The sequence below is a fragment of the Heloderma suspectum genome, chromosome 3 (genome assembly GCF_057233095.1).
Source record: "Heloderma suspectum isolate Gila_16-S chromosome 3, 16-S_ref, whole genome shotgun sequence".
Classification (NCBI taxonomy): Eukaryota; Metazoa; Chordata; class Lepidosauria; order Squamata; family Helodermatidae; genus Heloderma; species Heloderma suspectum.
Genome location: NC_139460.1, coordinates 322,404,209 through 322,422,299, shown reverse-complemented (window position 1 = coordinate 322,422,299; position 18,091 = coordinate 322,404,209). Strand labels below are relative to the sequence as shown.

Genomic DNA, 18,091 nt, shown 5'->3' with positions numbered 1-18,091 from the left:
TCGTCAGCTTACAACTATATATTCAAGGGAGAAAGAGCTCAGCAAGAACATGAAGCATGAGACTGCATGAGGCTACGTAGTCTGACCCCCGATATGGCTGCTACATTCCCCCCTTAAATGCATAATTTCATTACAATTATAGCATTTCTGATAACCATACAAAGCTTTTTGTGACATACATATTACTTAGCCTCTTGTTGGGCTATTAGAGCGTAGAGCGCAGCAGTTTTACTAGCTGAGACATAAAACAGATTGGTTAGACAGCGCATAAGACAAGGAACGCAAAGACATAACAGAACTTTTATGAACAACACTGGTAGAATTAGGATGAACAATGCTTCAAGCCAGCTAAGATCTGGAAGCCAAGGGGTTAACTAATTGAGCTAATTGTTTTGTCTTATTGTTTTGTTAGCTACTATATTGTGCAGCTTGTTGATCTGTTCATCTACAGCATTGCCATTATCAGTTAAGTTAAAACAACAGAGCTTTTTGTGTGTCTCACAACCCAAATGATGAAGAAGGAAGAGGTAATCTATACCAGCTCTATTTTCTAGAACTGCACCTCTTAGATCACGCAACTCTTTATTTAACAATGACAATGCTCGTGAGGTGGCATTTATGCTTTTGGCTAAGCTGCAAGCTAACCGGTTGATCTCCAGATCATCAGCCAAGGCTAAACCTGGAACCCCAACCAGTGACATTGCTAAGGCCAATTTTTCTGAGTCAGAATATAACTGCATATGACTATTACAATTGTTAGTTAGTTGGAGTGCTCGAGGCTGCCGTCAACGGATTTTCTCGGGCTACAGGGGAAGAATTGGCACCAGGCGGCTGAGGCAACATGGGTGGTTATTAGACAAGTTGGCAGGAATGAATGACCAAGTGCGGGAACCACATGTCTAAAACCATCTATGAGGCAAAAGTATGTGGGCATCATTAAAAGATATGTTTTGAATTTTATTACAGTGGAAGGGGGCCAGGGATAGCTTTATATTTTCTGGAAAATTTTTGACAATTAAGCATTCGTGCACATGTAGCATTTGTTTCAGCAACGATGGGGGTGCGTAGAGTGAACTCTGTAGGGGGTAGGATCTTTGCAACCATGCCCCAATTAGCATTTTGGGAATAAGTTAAACTTACACCATAAACTCTTAACATGGTATCTTTTTGAATTTTCCCAGGATGTCTACAGACAGGCATTAGGCAAGAGCTAATAAGCCTGTTTGCAGGTATACCTCTTGGCAAAGAGGCTTATAGCTCTTTAGCTCGTTTTTTCTCTTTTCTTTTTCTGTCTTGCCTCTTCTTTCTTCTTTTTTTCCCCTTCTCTATCTGTCTGCTACTTTCTCTATTTCTGTCTTTTCTACTTGCTTCTGTCTTTATCTACTTGACTTTGTCTTTTCTCCTTGTCATCCATTGGGAACCACACACTCAGTATCATTTGGAGTTGCAACTAACACTAATCTGCAAATATCACATATATTTTACGGTATTTAAGAAATCATAAAATATACACAACAAACTTTTTCCTGCAATTTAACACAATGAATGGAAAACACTTTTTGCATGGTAAGGCATGATGGAGCAGATCCAACAATCATACTGCTCTTCTGGCTGAAAGCTCAGGGCTCATCAAAATTAAGGGATGGGCATACTCACACACACAAAGAGTTCTAGGTCACCGTTTTTGCATCGGCAACTCTATGCTGCATGAGTTCTGGCAGAAGGAAATCTAAAAGTCATAGATAGGGATGGCGGAGAATTTCTCCCCGAAACTTCGGGGGGCCGAGCGCCAACGTGTTTGGCCCCCCGAACAAGTTTCGGGGAGAAATCCTCCGAACCCCCCCCCCGCACCCCGCACCCCCCCGGGACGGGACTTACCTTCACCGAATGTCCCTCCCGGTGGCGGGTCCGGCCGGCGGTTCGGCGGGTGTTCGAGCGGGGCGGGAGCGGCAGCCGATCTTTCGACCGGCTGCCGCCGCCGCCATTGCAATCAAAGAAAAAAAAAAGCCCCCTGATAGGCTACGTGACGATTCACGTAGCCTATCACGGCTAGATTTGCAAAGTCAGCCGTGATAGGCTACGTCAATCGTCACGTAGCCTATCACGGGTGACTTAAAAAAAAAAAGCGCGTACGGATAATGGCGGCCCCCATAGGGAGCCGCCATTCCCATTCCTTATTTGGTCGCTGTAGTCTACGTAAACATTTACATAGACTACAGCAACTAAATAAGAAACGCGAATGGCGGCTCCCTATGGGGGCCGCCATTCGCGTACGCGCTTTTTTTTTTTTTTTAAGTCACCCGTGATAGGCTACGTGACGATTGACGTAGCCTATCACGGCTGACTTTGCAGATCTAGCCGTGATAGGCTACGTGAATCGTCACGTAGCCTATCAGGGGGCGTTTAAAAAAAAAAAAAAAAAACTTCCGCGTTCGCGGCCGGGCGAGGCGGGAAGCCTCCCCCCGGCCTGAATTTCGGCCGGGGTGAGGCGGGAAGCCTCCCCCCCCCGGCCTGAACTTCGCGGGGGGAGCAGCGAAGCGCCTCCCCCCCCCACCGCGAATGTCCTTCGACGACAGGTAAGGGACTTTCGTCCACCCCTAGATCAAACTCAGCCTGCTGTACACTGAGCTGACTACAAACACAGACACACGGTCCACAGCGATGAGAGTTCAAGTTTATCAAAAGCTTCACAGCACTGTCCATGGCAAGTCTTTGACAATTTAAAATTTTAGTTCATGTGCAGAGTGTCTCTAAAAAGCCCAGATGATGATGGAGGCAAACAGAGAAGGCTCTTGGCAATGAAGATGCGATGTTTCCAGCAAAGGCTCTCCACTTTTGCATCAGTTTAAAAAGGGGAAAGTGTGGCCCTACACCCCTTCTGACAGACAAGGGCCTTTAACTTTTTAGCAAGGCCTCTGTCTAAACAGAGTGGCACAGCTCAGCTCTCTAGCCGTGACGCTTCAACCTGGGCAACTCCTCTGTAAATTTTATTCTACTTCTGTCAGGTTCTCACAGACATTTTAAAAACTTTTAAAAACTCTTTTACTCCATATACTTGCCTTTCTCCTGAATGCTTCCAATGTGGGTTTCAACTCAATTGCAGCTGCGATACAGGCAGGGCTCAAGTTCCTTCCTCTGCTTCCCAAGGTTCTCTTGCTGCTCGCTGCCGTTTGGGCGATCCCGGTGCAGGCATTCTCCCATTCACTTGACAGAAAGGTCGGTGGCGCCAAGAAAGGGAGGCATGCGCCGAGCTCGTCTTCCCGGTGTGGCGATCAAGAGCAGGCAGCTGCCACCTGTCTGGCTCAGAGTCTGCCACACCCGAGTCACGGCACCATTTATGTTGCAGAACTCAGAGTCAGAGAGACCACAGAGTGAAGGAAAAAGAGATTCTTTATTTAACGCGCGGGCTTAAGGCTGGAATCATTTCCAAAGAGCCAGAAGCCCCGAAATACATCAGCACATTGTTTTTATAGACATTGTGACACATATGAAATGGCTCCTCCTCCCCGTCCCGTGTGGGTTTCAGTCCTCAACATTTCTTCTCCTAGCACCATTGTTTATAATACAAGAACTGGGTTATAGGGTAGCCAAGATAAGGAGAGAACAGCAGAGAACAAGATATACAATTGTATGACCTTTGACAAGATAAGGAATTCCTGTGTCTCGTCAGCTTACAACAATATATTCAAGGGAGAAAGAGCTCAGCAAGAACATGAAGCATAAGACTGCATGAGGCTACTTAGTCTGACCCCCGATATGGCTGCTACAAGCTTAGCCAAGCCTTTATGACTATGCATTTTCAGACAATGCCATCTGCCATGATCAGTGTCCAGTATCACTGGACTCCTTCAGCTCAGTTCACAAGTCTTTGTGGAACCTCTTGAGAGAGAAGGTGTAGTGAATTTGTTGGTGAGCAAAAGGGTGGAATTCACAGTATTCCTATATGCTGTTGGTAGCTACCCAGAGACCTGTTTAGTTTGGCCTAGCCGCAGCTTTATAGTTAATTCAGAAGCCCTTTCACACAGGCTAGAAATTCACAGCTTCATCGTGAAGCTGTTTTGGTCAGAGGCACTTATACAATCCAGCCGCGGGCTTTGCGCTCAGTCTTTCTCCATGGGGAAAAGCGCGCTACGAGCCTGGAGGCTCTAGGAACCAGGGCTGTGCGCGGCTTCGGTCCGAATCCCAAAGCAGGTCAGGGTGACCTGGGCTGGAGTGGTCCGGTTCCAGAGCAGGTCGAGGTCAGGCCAAAGCATCCTGAAGTGGGTTGGGATCGATCTGGGCAGCCGGCCCACCAGCTGCGCGAGTCCCCTGCTCCTTACCTGGACCCGGGAGGAGTGCCCACAGCCATCGCTGTCTTGGAGGGGTCGCCGCTTTCTTTTAAGCTGGCGACTCTTCCTCTTCCGGTAATGAAGCGTTGCACAGGTTGCGGCCGTACAGGGGCCATCCTCGCAACGTTACAGGAGTAAATGGGCCATTTATGCCTGCAGCGTTGCGCAGACGGCCCCTTTACGGCTGCAGTCTATTCAACCTTTAATTACCGGTACAGGAAGAGTCGCCAGCTTAAAAGAAAATGGCGACCCTTCCAAGACAGCAGTGGCTGTGGGCACTCCTCCCGGGTCCAGGTAAGGAGCAGCAGGGAGCTCACATGGTGGGTGGGGGCAGGGCTCGCGCGGCTGGGTGGGGGTTGGGCCCGCTTTGGCTGTCTGATCTCGCTTCAGTTCTGGAGGCTGAAGCGGGTCAGCCTGGCTCCAGATTGGGCTGGGGTGGGCCAGGGCCAATTCGGAAGCTCTGACGTGGCCTCCAAAGCGGCTCGGGGAGGGTTTTCTTTTCTGCACAGCCCTACTAGGAACAACTTCTCATCTATCTTGGAGGCCCAGATAGATGTCCCGCTGTGACAGCTGCACTGACTGATGAGAGGTATGAGCTTTCTTTTCATATTTATTCTGCATCTTTTTCTGTCAATAGACTGTCATCCTTTTGCCCAAGTGGCTTTGTTTCATCTTGGTAACCTAAAAGAATCTATTTGACTGGGCCCTGACGGAATCAGAATCCCAGATCAATACCGAAGTTCTTACACATGACCTACCCTCCCTTTTTATTTGGGACACCATCCAGCATTGTTAGGCACTATTTAAATGTGATTACTTTCAAAGCTCAGTGGTTTTTCAGGTTTCTTTATTGTAACTACAAGGGATAATTTCACGTGGAATAAATGTCCCTCAATGATTGCCTGATTTTCTGAGATAAAAAATGGTAGTCAGAGTAAAGCATCCTTTCCCATCCTTTCCCTCAGATAAAGTCTACAAAGAGATGGAAGATGTTTTGGGTTCCTCTCATTCCATCTGCTATCAAGATCGGAAGAGACTTCCCTACACCTATGCTGTGATTCATGAGATCCTGCGTGTAAAATATCCCTTGCCAGTTGGGATCCCCAGACGATGTATAAAAGATGTGAACATATATGATTTTATCATTCCCAAGGTATAGAAAAGTGATGCAGCTGCACTCCTGTATCCCAAGAGCATCCAAGGGTGGCACTTTAAGAGATGTCTACATGGGACCATCTTGTGTAGTGCAAGAACTGAAAGGCAAGAAGCCCCCACCCCCATCTGAAGGTCAAGGAATGGCCCAATTGTGTAGTGATCTGGGATGAGTTTGAAACTCAAACAAGCAAAATGTAAACAACTTTGTAATGAGCAGTAACTTACTTTCAACCTATGACAACTTCAGAATCCTGTACCAATGCCATATGTTGAGACTCTAGTTCTCTATATTAACTGAGTCCTGCTCAGTCCCATAGGATTGTCCGAGTAGCATTATGATGTGATGCTCTCCTGCTGCTGCTCTCCTCTTTCTCTAGTTTAAAGGCTTCTCCACACAGAAGCTTTTTATCCTGCTATTTTACGAAGGCTTCTGCTTCCGGATTCTTTGCGGGATTAAGAGCGGCCCTTTACATGCACTTCCCCCCCCCATTTTTCCCCTTTATCAGCAAATTCTATATGTTTCATTATACAGCCCCTAGATGGTGCTGTTTATAGTGCCGCTTCCTCTTTACATGGACAAATTCAACCCGATTCAAGGCGCTTCTCAATTGCAGGATAAAAGCCCCATGAGGAGAAGCCCTAACGCCACTGCCCCGATTCTGAGTTTAACTGCCATGCTCCTTTCCCGCAACATTCCAACCCCCCAGCAATGGCTGCCTGGGGTTATGCGCACTCTACTAACACTTCTTTGCTTTCACTCTGCCCAGGTGAACCTTTCTGCAATGTCAATACTGCCATCTCCCTTTTCATACACACACACACACACACACACACACAAAGAGCCTTGCTGAATTAGACCAATGACCCACCTAGTCCAGCATTCTCTCCCCACAGTGGCCAACCAGATGGCTCTGGGAAGCCCACAAGGTGGACGTGAATGAATCACGCTTCCCACTGATATATCAGTAGGGGTGTCAGAGAATTTCTCTCCGAAACTTCAGGGGGCCAAGTGCCAACGTATTCGGCCCCCCAAAGTAGTTTCGGGGAGAAATTCTACCCCCCGCCGCCCCCCCCCCCCAGGATGGGACTTACCTTCCCCGAATGTTGCTCCCGGTGGCGGGTCGCAGCGGCGGTTCGGCAGGGCTTCGACAGGGGCGGGGGCGGCAGCCGGTCTTTTGACCGGCTGCCGCCGCTGCCATTCCAAGAAAAGTAAAAAAAAAAAACACCCCCGTGATAGGCTACGTGACGATTAACGTAGCCTATCACGGCTAGATTTGCAAAGTCAGCCGTGATAGGCTACGTTAATTGTCACGTAGCCTATCATGGGTGACTTTAAAAAAAAAAAAAAAGCGCGTATGGCTAATGGCGGCCCCCATAGGGAGCCGCCATTCGCGTTCCTTATTTGGTCGCTGTAGTCTACGTAAAGATTACGTAGATTACGGCGAAAATAAGGGCAACGCTATTATTTTTAATAATATTCTTTTTAAGAATAATCCCTTTTTAATGCCATCCGAGTTGGTGGCCACCATTACATCTTGTGGAAGAAAATTGAATAGTTTATGCACAGAGTGACAGAGTGAAGAAGTACCTCCACTGATCTATCTGGAAACCTCCCGCCATTCATCTTCACTGCGTGATCCCCAGATTCTAGGATTATGGGAGGGGGGCAGACATGTAGCTCTATCTGCTTTCTCCATACCATGTAGAATTTTATACATCCCTAGAACGTATTGTGGTGCTGAGGGCTTGAGCGACTGCACTGTGTGTGTCGACCTGTTTGTGTGGCGTATGGTGATTGGATGCACTTAAAACAGAACATTTAACACATTTTCTGAATCAATCTTCCAATAACAAAGCAGAAACATCACATGACAAATAGCCGCTTACACCAATCTCTCGTATTCTGGTTTCAGGAATATCGTATAGGTTATATGCCAGAGTCAAGAATGAAGATTTGAATTAAGTGTGTAATTAGTTTTTAATTGTCTCCCTTGAGGAAGGAATTCTTATCAATTCTTATCATTTTACATAAATAAATGAATGTTTAGGCTGCCTTTAAGAATAGAACCCTCTTGAGATGGCATTCAAGATAAAAATGATGCAAAACTACACACATGAGAAATAGCCCCTTGTCCACCCTGGTCACCATCTCTCTCTGTACAGCACACAACCTCACTGGTACCTCACCTGGAGTTTCTTTTTCTTTTGCAAACTGTGCATACATGTATGTGAGTGTGAAGGTGTTACATATGTGTATAAACACACACGTGTATGTGTGTGAGAAAGGGGGGGGGGAGTTAGATGACTGCTTCCGGGATAGTGGTGTGTGCTGGTCCAGATGTATTCTGAGTCAACCTTTTCTTCCTTTTAGAACACCATGGTTGTTGCAGACCTGCACTCTGTACTTCTTGATCCCAAGCAATGGGAAAATCCCAAAGAGTTCAACCCCCAACATTTTTTGGACAAGGATGGAAATTTCCTGGCTAGAGAGGAATTTCTGCCATTTGGAGCAGGTAAATGCGGAAATAACATCTAGTGATGTTTAATGGCTTGTTTCAAAGGGACTGAAGGTCAAAGATTTAATGGTGGGAGATCCATGATAGGATCTCCTGTGGTTTTTAAATAATTAAGAATGTTCTAGTGCTAAGGAAGAGGGTTTAACCTATTCCTCCATGTCGTTCTTCCAGTCCAAATTCTTCCTCCCCTCCTGAGATGCTTTCTATAATTAAGGGAAATAGCATCTCTAGAAGACCAGTTTTGTTTGGGAAAATGATTCAGGAGGGGAAGAGTAAAACCCCCATTCCCCCAGTGTCAAAGCCCCAACCTGAACTGGGCCATCTAGTAACTGCATTTAGCCATTAAAAAAAAAAAAAAAACCTACAAGAGATCCTATTATTGATCTTGCTCTGTCTCATTTCATTGTGCCTTTATATTTGTGTAAGAATTTGGTTTTCAAAGAACAAAGGATTGGAATATTTGTACCGCATTATTAACCTTTGCAGTGTTCAATAGACAGAGAAACAACAAAGACCCTGGTCCAAAATATTTTATGCCATAATACATCTGTTAGTGTTTACATGTCCCAAGACTCTTTGTTGTTTTTCTGCAACAGACTAGCATGACTTCCCCTCTGGTAATTGTTACATTAGATACTAGTCATTGAATTACCTAACATGTACAAGCATGAAATCTGTCAATATTCTCTACTTTTGTGGGTGATAAAATTGAGAGGTAAATGAATGTGGGTGATAGCCTAAACTACTGCAATGTGCTGTATGTGGGGCTGCCACTGAAGACATCAGATTTGCAGATGACACAAAATCGGGTGAGATAGCTAACACCCTGGAAGACAGAAATAAAATTCAAAGTGATCTTGATAGGCTGGAGTGCTGGGCTGAAAACAACAGAATGAAATTTAATAGGGATAAATGCCAAGTTCTGCACCTAGGAAAAAGAAACCAAGTGCACGTTTACAGGATGGAGGATACGTGGCTCAAAATACTACAAGCGAGAAGGATCTTGGAATTGTTGTAGATCACAAGCTGAATATGAGCCAACAATGTGATGTGGCTGCAAAAAAGGCAAATGCTATTTTGGGCTGCATTAATAGAAGTATAGCTTCCAAATCACATGACGTACTAGTTCCCCTCTACTCAGCCCTGGTGAGGCCTCATCTGGAGTACTGTGTCCAGTTCTGGGCACCACACTTTAAGAAGGATGCAAACAAAGTGGAAAAGGTTGAGAGGAGGGCAACAAAAATGATCAAGGGACTGGAAACAAAGCCCTGTGAGGAGAGACTGAATGACCTGAGCATGTCCTTGAAAAGAGAAGACTGAGGGGAGATATGATAGCGCTCTTGAAAGGTTGTCACAGAGAAGAAGGCCAGGATCTCTTCTCAATCGCCCCAGAATGAAGGACACGGAATAATGGGCTCAAGTTACAGGAAGCCAGATTCGGGCTGAACATCAGGAAAAACTTCCTGACTGTTAGAGCAATATGCCAATGGAACCAATGACCTAGGGCGGTGGTGGGCTCTCCCACACTGGAGGCATTCAAGGCGAGGCTGGACAGCCATCTGTCAGGGATGCTCTGACTTGGATTCCTGCACTGAGCAGGGCGTTGGACTCGATGGCCTTGTAGGCCCCTTCCAACCCTACTGTTCTATGATTCGAAGTACTTCACACAGAGCATGGTGACATTAAGGAAGTCGCTTCCGCAAGATGTAATGATGGCTACCTATTTGTTGGGATGTACAAAAATAACTTACCTGTTCGTGGATTATGTTTATGGGGGGGGAGGCGTTCCGTCCCTCCCCCCAGAATCCTGGATGGGGGGGAGGCGCTCCATTCCTCCCCCCCGGAATCCTCCACGGCCGGCTGTGCTCCGCAGCAGCTCTGCAGAGCAGCCGGCCAAGCCCAGCCAGGCCAGAGCCGTCTGCAGCCGGATTTCTGGCTGCGGAGGGCTTGGGGGGGGGGGGGGAACCACGTACGCAAATGGCAGCGGCTACGGCCGCTCTATTTGCATTCCTTATTTTTGACGTCTTAATCTACATAAATATTTACGTAGAGTAAGACGGCAAAAATAAGGGGAACGCATAGCGTAGCTGCCGCCATTTGCGTATGCCTTTTTTTTTTTACCCAGACGTTTTAGGCTACATAAAAACTTACGTAGCCTATCACGTGTGTGTAAACAAACTAACAAACTGCAAATGGTGGCGGCGGCAGCCCATCGGAAGACCAGCCGCCGCCGCCCAGAAGATCCGCCCCAGGTAAGTCTCGTCCCGGGGGGATCCGCGGGGGGGGGGGGCGGGGCGGGGCAATGCCAAAGGCACTGGCATTCGGCCTCCCCAAGATCCGTGGCGGAATTCTCTGCCATCCCTACCTATTTGGATGCCTTTAAAAGGGGGTTAGACGCATTCCCGGAGGAGAAGGCTATCAATGGTTACTAGTCCTGATGGCTATATGCTACCTGCGCTGTCAGAGGTAGTATACTCACGTACACCAGTTGTTGGGGAACATGGGCGGTTTGGTGCTGTTGCACTCATGTCCTGCTGGTGCAGCTGGTTGGCCACTGTCTGAACAGAATGCTGGACTAGATGGACCCCTGTTCTGATCCAGCATGGCTGTTCTTAAGTTCTTACGACAATTCAGAAACTTCAGCTGATGCAGAATGCTGCTGCCTGGTTCCTTGTGGGGAACTTATGGCCAGAAAATATTTCATCAACACTGTACCAGTTGCACTGGTTGCTGGTGTGTTTCTGGGCCCAGTTCAAGGTTCTGGTTTTGATTTTTTAAAGGTCGAAATGGTTTAGGACTAGATTATCTGGACAACCGGCTACAGCTGTAGGAACTTGCCAGAGCTCTGCGATTGGAATCAGAGGCCCTGCGTGAGGCCTGCCATGGGGGGGGCGGGGTGTGTGCCAGCATTAGGAAGCCCACAGGCAGGAGACGAGCGCAAGAGCCGACCGCAGGATGCAAGTGCTCCTGCACGTCCTGGTCCACGTGTGTCAGTGGCTGCACAGATGCAAGACGAGCACATGTTCAGGTCCTCAGCCAAAACCACTGGGTGCCACCTACGGTGTACACGCACACACGGGGGAATGAGCAGCCAGACAACAACCAGAGCTCGGGACAAAAATGGGTTTACTGCAGAGACAGAAGCATTTGTGACATAAACAGTGTTCAGACTGAATGGGCAATCGTTTTGTTCAATCCAAGGGAAAGTAGAAGTGGGAGGTACTGAAGGCCAGAGAGAGAGAGAGAGAGAGAGAGAGAGAGATGCTAGACAGATATGTAGAAGGCCAGGGGTTAGGAGGAAGTGTGTGTGTGTGTGTGTGTGTGTGTGTGTGTGTGTGTGATTGAGAGAGAGAGAGAGAGAGAGAGAGAGTGGGGGGGGGGGCAGGACAGAGTACAAATAACACTGGTGGCAGTATGGCTGACTTGCCTGAGAAATGGGGGGGAGGGATGGAAGCAGAGTTGGAAGAGGAAATTAGCGTGCAGGTATTAGCCATCCTAGATCAAAGGGGGGAAGTGTTTCTCCTCAGGGGGTGCTTGTGGATCAGGCCATCGTCCTGGTGCTGGGCGCCTGGGGTCACTTGAGCGGTCTGCAGTGGGGAAGAGGGCCAAACAGATCCTGCAGGTCCCTTAAGCCTTATGCAGGACAGCGCTTCCTTAGAGAGACATAGTTAGACCCATGCTGCTCTGCTCAGTTGTCAGTACAGCCTTCCTTCGGACACCCTCAGGAAAAGGAAAGCCAGGCCCCTGAGGGTGCAAACCCAGAGGATCAAAAGGAGCTACAGAAAAAGCGATGATTATAACACTGGGATATGAGGTGGGCCACTTTGGGCGGCGGTGCCTTGGTTCACCAATTCAGTGTTTTTCCTCAAGGTCAAAACTAGTTGCTGACCAAATGAGAAACACTGGCGCTTTGGTGGAACAGGTTCTGACCCACTTTCTGCTTTCCCCTCCGTTCTTCTGCAGGGCATCGGGTTTGTCTCGGGGAGCAGATGGCGAAGATGGAGCTCTTCTTTTTCTTCACCGAACTGCTGAGGGCGTTCAGGCTCCAGCTGCCAGAAGGCGCGAAAGAACTCAATGAAGACCCTGTAGTGGGGTTGATATTCCATCCCCATCCTTTCAAACTCTGTGCTGTTCCCCGCTGCGGTTCAGCAGAAAGCACGGAAAAATAATGACAGCGCCTTTATTTATTACCGTAACTTCCTCTGCCATTCCTTTCCCTTTTTGTCTGAGATCCTGCCTTGACTTGCTCATGCTCAGACTCACTCTGCCCTAGAACATCTCCAGCCAATCACTTCAGGAAGATCTATCAGGAAACTGAGCCATTGTCACCTAGGGCGGAGCTGACACCCCCCCCCCCCTTTGCCACTGCATTTGCAGGTGGTGGATTTAGGAGAGGCAGTTTGATTTTGGGGTGGGAACCAAAATGGTTTAATTAATTAATTTGCTACATTTGTATCAATTTATATTTCTATATGTTTCCTCCAAGGAAACCCAAGGCGTCATACACGATCTTCTTCCTCTCCATGTTACTCTCACACAACCCTGTGAGGTAGGTCAGGCTGGCCCAAAGTCACACAGTGAGCTTCGTGGCTGCGTGGGGACTAGAACCCGGATCACCTGAGTTCCAGTCCAACACTCTAACTGCTACACCACACTGGTTTCAGGGGAAGGGGTGTTTACTGTGGTGGCTGGCAGCCTGCTTTTCTTTTCTTCTTACCATTTCAGAAGCACTCTTATTCTTGAAGCTGCATCTCTTCCGTCCCTTGTCTTTTACTTTTGGAAAGCTGCCATAGGTGTTGGCAGCAGATGCAGCCAGGCAGAGCTCTGGCCTCAGCCATGTTTCCCCCCACAAACGCTCCTGGAATTATGTTAGTGTCACACCACCTGCTGGAGGAACCTCCAGATACAACTTTCCTAGGGATATACAAAAATTTCATTTCAGTTGGCGGATCATTTGAAGCTGCTCTGTTTTCAGCTGCAGATGCAAATGTGAACGGGAGCGTATTTTTTCCAAAAAAGGTTGGCAGATTTCCAAACTTGTGATCACCTTCAAATTGCCTCTTTTGGCAAATGCACATTTTAAAATGCGCACTTAAAATACACATTGTCACACTTTAGTCAATGGGGGGGGCGTGCACAAAAATCTGCACCTTTACCATTCAAAATATGTAACAAAAAGAAGAAAAGGTTGCAAATGAGAACAGGAGTGAGTCGAACTGAGCTATGAAATAGAGTTTCCAGAATTTCTGCAAACTTGAGCATCCCTGGTTCACTCATCCCTAAACTTACCCTTTCCTTTAATTAGATCTTTAATGAAAGGGGTCACTGGTCGCTCAGATAATTCTTCTGAATGGTTGACCAGGCCTTCTTTCACTGCTGGATAACCAGACAGGACTACCACAGGTAGATGCCCTAAGCAGGTCTTGTAGATGCTTCCGTACTGGTTTGCAAGCTGCACTTTGGATCAAAACAGGAAAAGGAAATGTTACATTCAAACCAAGCGGAGGATGAAATTGAGAAGGACACAGACAAGAGGGGGATATGGCTATGCCTGGACAGGTGGTCTTCCAGTCTTGCGTACTTGTGCAACACGCCCCCAAAGAAATGTTTTTAAAAGTTTGACAACACGTTCCTGTGTTAATAAGGGCTTTAAAAAGTGAATCCCTTTGGTGCTGTGATGTGGAGGGTGGGGAGTTTCCCTCGTGAGCCAGCAACCCCAGCAGACCAATTGGAGAAAAGATGCTGACCGAGGAAACGAGGATTTCTGCCACAAATGTCTGCCTGAGATACATGCCGGCAGTACCAAGAGGGACTAACAAGCCACGGGAAGCCGCCAAGCAGGCAGTTGTCTCTCGGGAGTAACAGACCACCCGTCCACAGTGGCTTATGCCCAGAGTGGCTTAGCGTGGCTTGCGAACTCGCCCAATGTTTGGATTAGCCCTACATTTTAATCCCCCCCAACGTGACTCCTCCCTCAGAAGAGGCAATCATATCCCCCTTTTTCATCCAGTTCTGTAAAGAAACCCCTTGAAAGGCAATTTTTTTTATCAACTTCTCTCAAAAACTAAAAATTATTGTATTCTTTTTCACCATTGAGCTAAGCAATTGTTTATTATGAATTTCTCATTCTATGAGGATTATTTAACTAATGAACCCTAACTGCTAGCTAACTTTATTAGTGTTTTTTACTGTGCTAGTATAATTGGTTGTTTTTGTTAAATGAGAGAGGAAGAGATGGGATGACTAGAACAAACAGTAAAAAGTGACACAGGGCTGGGCACTCTGCACTGCTGGACTGGTGAGAGAAGAAAACTGAGGGGAGAGGATTGTCCCACCGTTTACAGCTGGCTGGTTGCTTGCTGCCTGTAACCCCCCCCCCCCGATCTCCCAGAATCCTGCCTTGTGTCGGCCTGCGCTGGTTGCAGAATGAGTGGGAACACTTGCTGAAGTTTTCTCCAGCCAACCGGAGCAGAGTGCTATCTCTGAGCCTTGAGACCTCCAGGCATCATGGAGGCTTAAAAACTGCCCTGCTACGGGGTGGTGGGCTGCCACTGGCGGGCTGCCCCGGCAGAGGGCGAGGGCGCCTTCCATCTTCTCTTCCTTTTGGACTGCTTACCTCCTGGTCATCTATTGATTGCCTGTATTGTGTGAAGTGAGGTGTCCCTGAGCGAGAGTAGGGATCCTCTGCCAACAGCAGTTTTTCATATGTTATTGTTGCCCCCCCGGGTGAGAGATGGGGGATAGAGGCTGCATATCCCACAACTGCTTCTCTGCCCAGGGTGGGATCCTGTGGTAGTCAGAACTGGAGCTTCCCCTGGGTGAGAACCGGGGTGGGTGTGTGGGGGGAGAGAACTGCTTTGCCACCTTCCAAGTGAGACAGAATGAGCATGAACCAATGGAAGAAGGTTACACGGCTAAGAAATAGCACTTTACTTGTTCTCTGCTTTATTTAGTTGATTAACAAGCCTGATGTCCTAACTGTGACCAGCGCCTGGTTACGACCACAAATTACAACTGTGACTGTGTCAGTTTGGTTGGGTGTGATTGTTGGATGAGTGGAGTGTATGTGTTGAATGGTTGATTGCATATTTGAATGATGGTGGCTGTTGAGAGTGTGTGGGTATTTTTAGGGCGGTAAGGATGTACCTAGGAGACTCTGATACAGGGACCCATGGAGGGGGCACCACTATTCCAGTGACCTGGGGCAGGAGGAGATGCGGCAGGAGGAGGGGGTTGGGACATCAAAGTAGAATGGGCCACAGGTGTTTATACACTGTTCCCCTTCTCCCCCCTCCTCTAGCTCTCATGTACCTGGTAGCTCTTCCACTGTGACCTCCTGTCTTGCGGTGCTGGTATTTAATGCCAGATCGGTCTGCAATAAGACTGCACTCATTCATGATTTAATCGTGGATGGGAGGGGCGACCTGGTGTGTATTACTGAGACTTGGGTGGGTGAGCTGGGTGGAGTCAGCCAGACTCAGCTCTGCCCACCTGGGTACTCAGTGCAGCCCCAACATAGGTTGGAGGGCTGGGGCGGGGGAGTTGCCGTGGTTCATAGAACTTCCATCTCTCTCACCAGGAAGCCACTCCACCTTGGAGCGGACCTTGAGGTGGAGTTGCACCTGGTGCTGGGCCATAGAGACAGATTGGGGATGCTGCTGGTGTACCGCCCACCCTGCATCCCCCCTGACTGAGCTGGTGAAGGCAGTCGCAAGTGTGGTATTGGAGGAACCCAGGACAGTGGTTCTGGGTGACTTCAACTTCCATGCTGAGGCTGTCTCTGGAGTTCCAGCTCAGGACTTCATGGCCTCCATGACAACCATGGGGCTGCCTCAGTATGTCATCGGCCCAACACATGAAGCAGGGCACACCCTTGATTTGGTTTTTGCTCCAACTTGTGAGATGGGTAGTCTGAAGATTGGGGGGCTCCAAGTAACCCCATTGTCATGGGCAGACCATTTCCTCGTGAGATTTGAACTCACAGCATTACTCTCCTCCTGCAGGGGTGGGGGACCTATTCGGATGGTCCATCCTAGGAGACTGATGGAATCCAATGGATTTCTGAATGCTCTTGGGGATTTTCCAGTGGAGAGAGCTGGTGATCCAGCCGAAGCCCTAGCCTCACTGTGGAACAGTGAGATGCGGAGGGCCATCGACTTGGGTGCCCTCTCTGGCACTGTCGAGCCCGTTCTGCTCCCTGGTATACTGGGGAGGTGTGATCAGTGAAACAGGCTGGACATCAGCTAGAGTGCAAATGGCACAAGACTCGAAGTGAAGACGACCAAGCATGCTCTAGAGTGCATAATCGTGTCTACTGCGTGGCAGTGCGGGCAGCAAAGAAAGTTTATTTTGCTGCCTCCATTGCGTCCTCAAGTAGCTGTCCAGCGGAGCTCTTCCAGGTGGTCCGGCAGTTGTTAACATCTTCCCCAGTAAATGGGGCCCTGGCCCCATCGAGGACCCGCTGTGACCTTTTTGCATCGCACTTTGAGGATAAAATCGCTTGTCTCCGCAGCAACTTTGATGCTGTTGTTAGTGCAGTACCAGTCGAGGTGTCTGATGCCACCATCTGCCTGATTTTGTGGGATCAGTTCCAGTTGTTACAGCCTGATGATGTGGACAAGGTGCTTGCAATAATGCGACCAACCATGTGCCCTCTTGATCCCTGTCCCTCCTGGCTAATAAAAGCTAGCTGAGGGGGTATGATTGGGTGGGTCCAGGGAGTGATAAATGCTTCCCTGTGGGAAGGGGTGGTCCCTGCTGTCCTAAAGGAGGCAGTAGTGCAGCCACTCCTGAAGAAGCCCACTCTGGGCCCAACAGTATTAGACAACTACCGCCCAGTTGCAAATACCCCTTTTCTAGGGAAGGTACTTGAGAGGGTCATGGCGGAGCAACCGCGGGCACTCTTGGAGGATACTGATTATCTAGACCCATTTCAATCTGGGTTTCGTCCTGGCTACGGGACGGAATCAGCCTTGGTCGCCCTGATGGATGGATGACCTTCATCAAGAGAGGGACAGGGGGAGTGCAACCTTGTTAATTCTGCTCGATCTCTAATTGGCTTTTGATACCATCGACCATGGTATCCTCCTGGATCGACTCTGTGGGATGGGTATCAGAGGCACTGTGCTACAATGGTTCCGGTCCTACCTATGGGGCCGATTTCAGAGAGTAACATTGGGTGACTATTCCTCGGCCCCTTGGCAATTGAGCTATGGGGTGCCTCAATCTTGTCCCCAATGTTGTTTAATATCTATATGAAGCTGCTGGGAGCGGTCATTAGGGGATTTGGAGCTAAATCAGTATGCTGGTGACATGCAGCTCTATCTCCCTGTGACATCTGAATCAGGAGAGGCTGTCCAAGTCCTGAATCAGTGCCTAGACTCAGTAATGGGCTGGATGAGGGCCAATAAACTGAAGCTGCAAGACAGAAGCACCTGTGGGTGAGTGGTTCCCGGGTCCAGGAGATAGGCTCGTTGCCTATTCTGGATGGGGTTGCACTCCCTCTGAAAGATCAGGTCTGTAGTCTGGGGGTACTCCTAGATCCATCATTGTTGCTGGAGGCCCAAGTTGTCACAGGGGCTCGGAGTGCCTTTTACCAGCTTCGGCTGGTTCGCCAGCTACAGCCTCTCCTGGACAGGGATAGCTTGATCACAGTGGTACAGGCATTAGTAACCTCATGACTGGATTACTGCAATGCATCCTATGTGGGGCTGCCCTTAAGTTTGGTCCAGAACGGAGCTAGTGAAGAATGCAGCAGCTCAGCTGTTGTCAGGAGCTGCCCCTTTTCAGTGTGTAACTCCTTTGCTGCTGGAACTGCACTGGCTGCCTATTCGCTACCGGGACAGGTTTAAGGTATTAGTACTAGTGTACAAAGCCCTAAACAACTTGGGACCAGGATACCTGAGAGAGCGCCTCCTTCCTTACCAACCTGCCTGGTCACTGAGGTCATCAGAGGGCATGTTCCTGGTGGTTCCACATGGACCCATTGCCCAGTTGGAGTCCACCAGGAGAGCCTTCAGTGTGGTGGCCCCCTTCCTGTGAAATTCTCTGCCTTTAGAAGTTAGGCAGGCACCAACATTGTGTTACTTCCAG

The 18,091-nt window shown here is 48.5% G+C and overlaps 1 protein-coding gene across 2 annotated transcripts in view; it reads left to right on the top strand.

The window, feature by feature from the left end:
- Window positions 1-14,167, top strand: part of LOC146351724 (cytochrome P450 2J2-like) — a 39,056-nt gene extending 24,889 nt beyond the window's left edge. For both annotated transcript variants that reach the window (XM_084847689.1, XM_084847690.1), the window contains exons 7-9: window positions 5,294-5,481; window positions 7,855-7,996; window positions 11,963-14,167. In XM_084847689.1, coding sequence (XP_084703815.1) covers window positions 5,294-5,481; window positions 7,855-7,996; window positions 11,963-12,168 — 536 coding nt within the window. In that variant the 3' untranslated portion in view covers window positions 12,169-14,167. The remainder of the gene's footprint in view (window positions 1-5,293; window positions 5,482-7,854; window positions 7,997-11,962) is intronic.
- The last annotated feature ends 3,924 nt before the right edge of the window (window positions 14,168-18,091 follow it).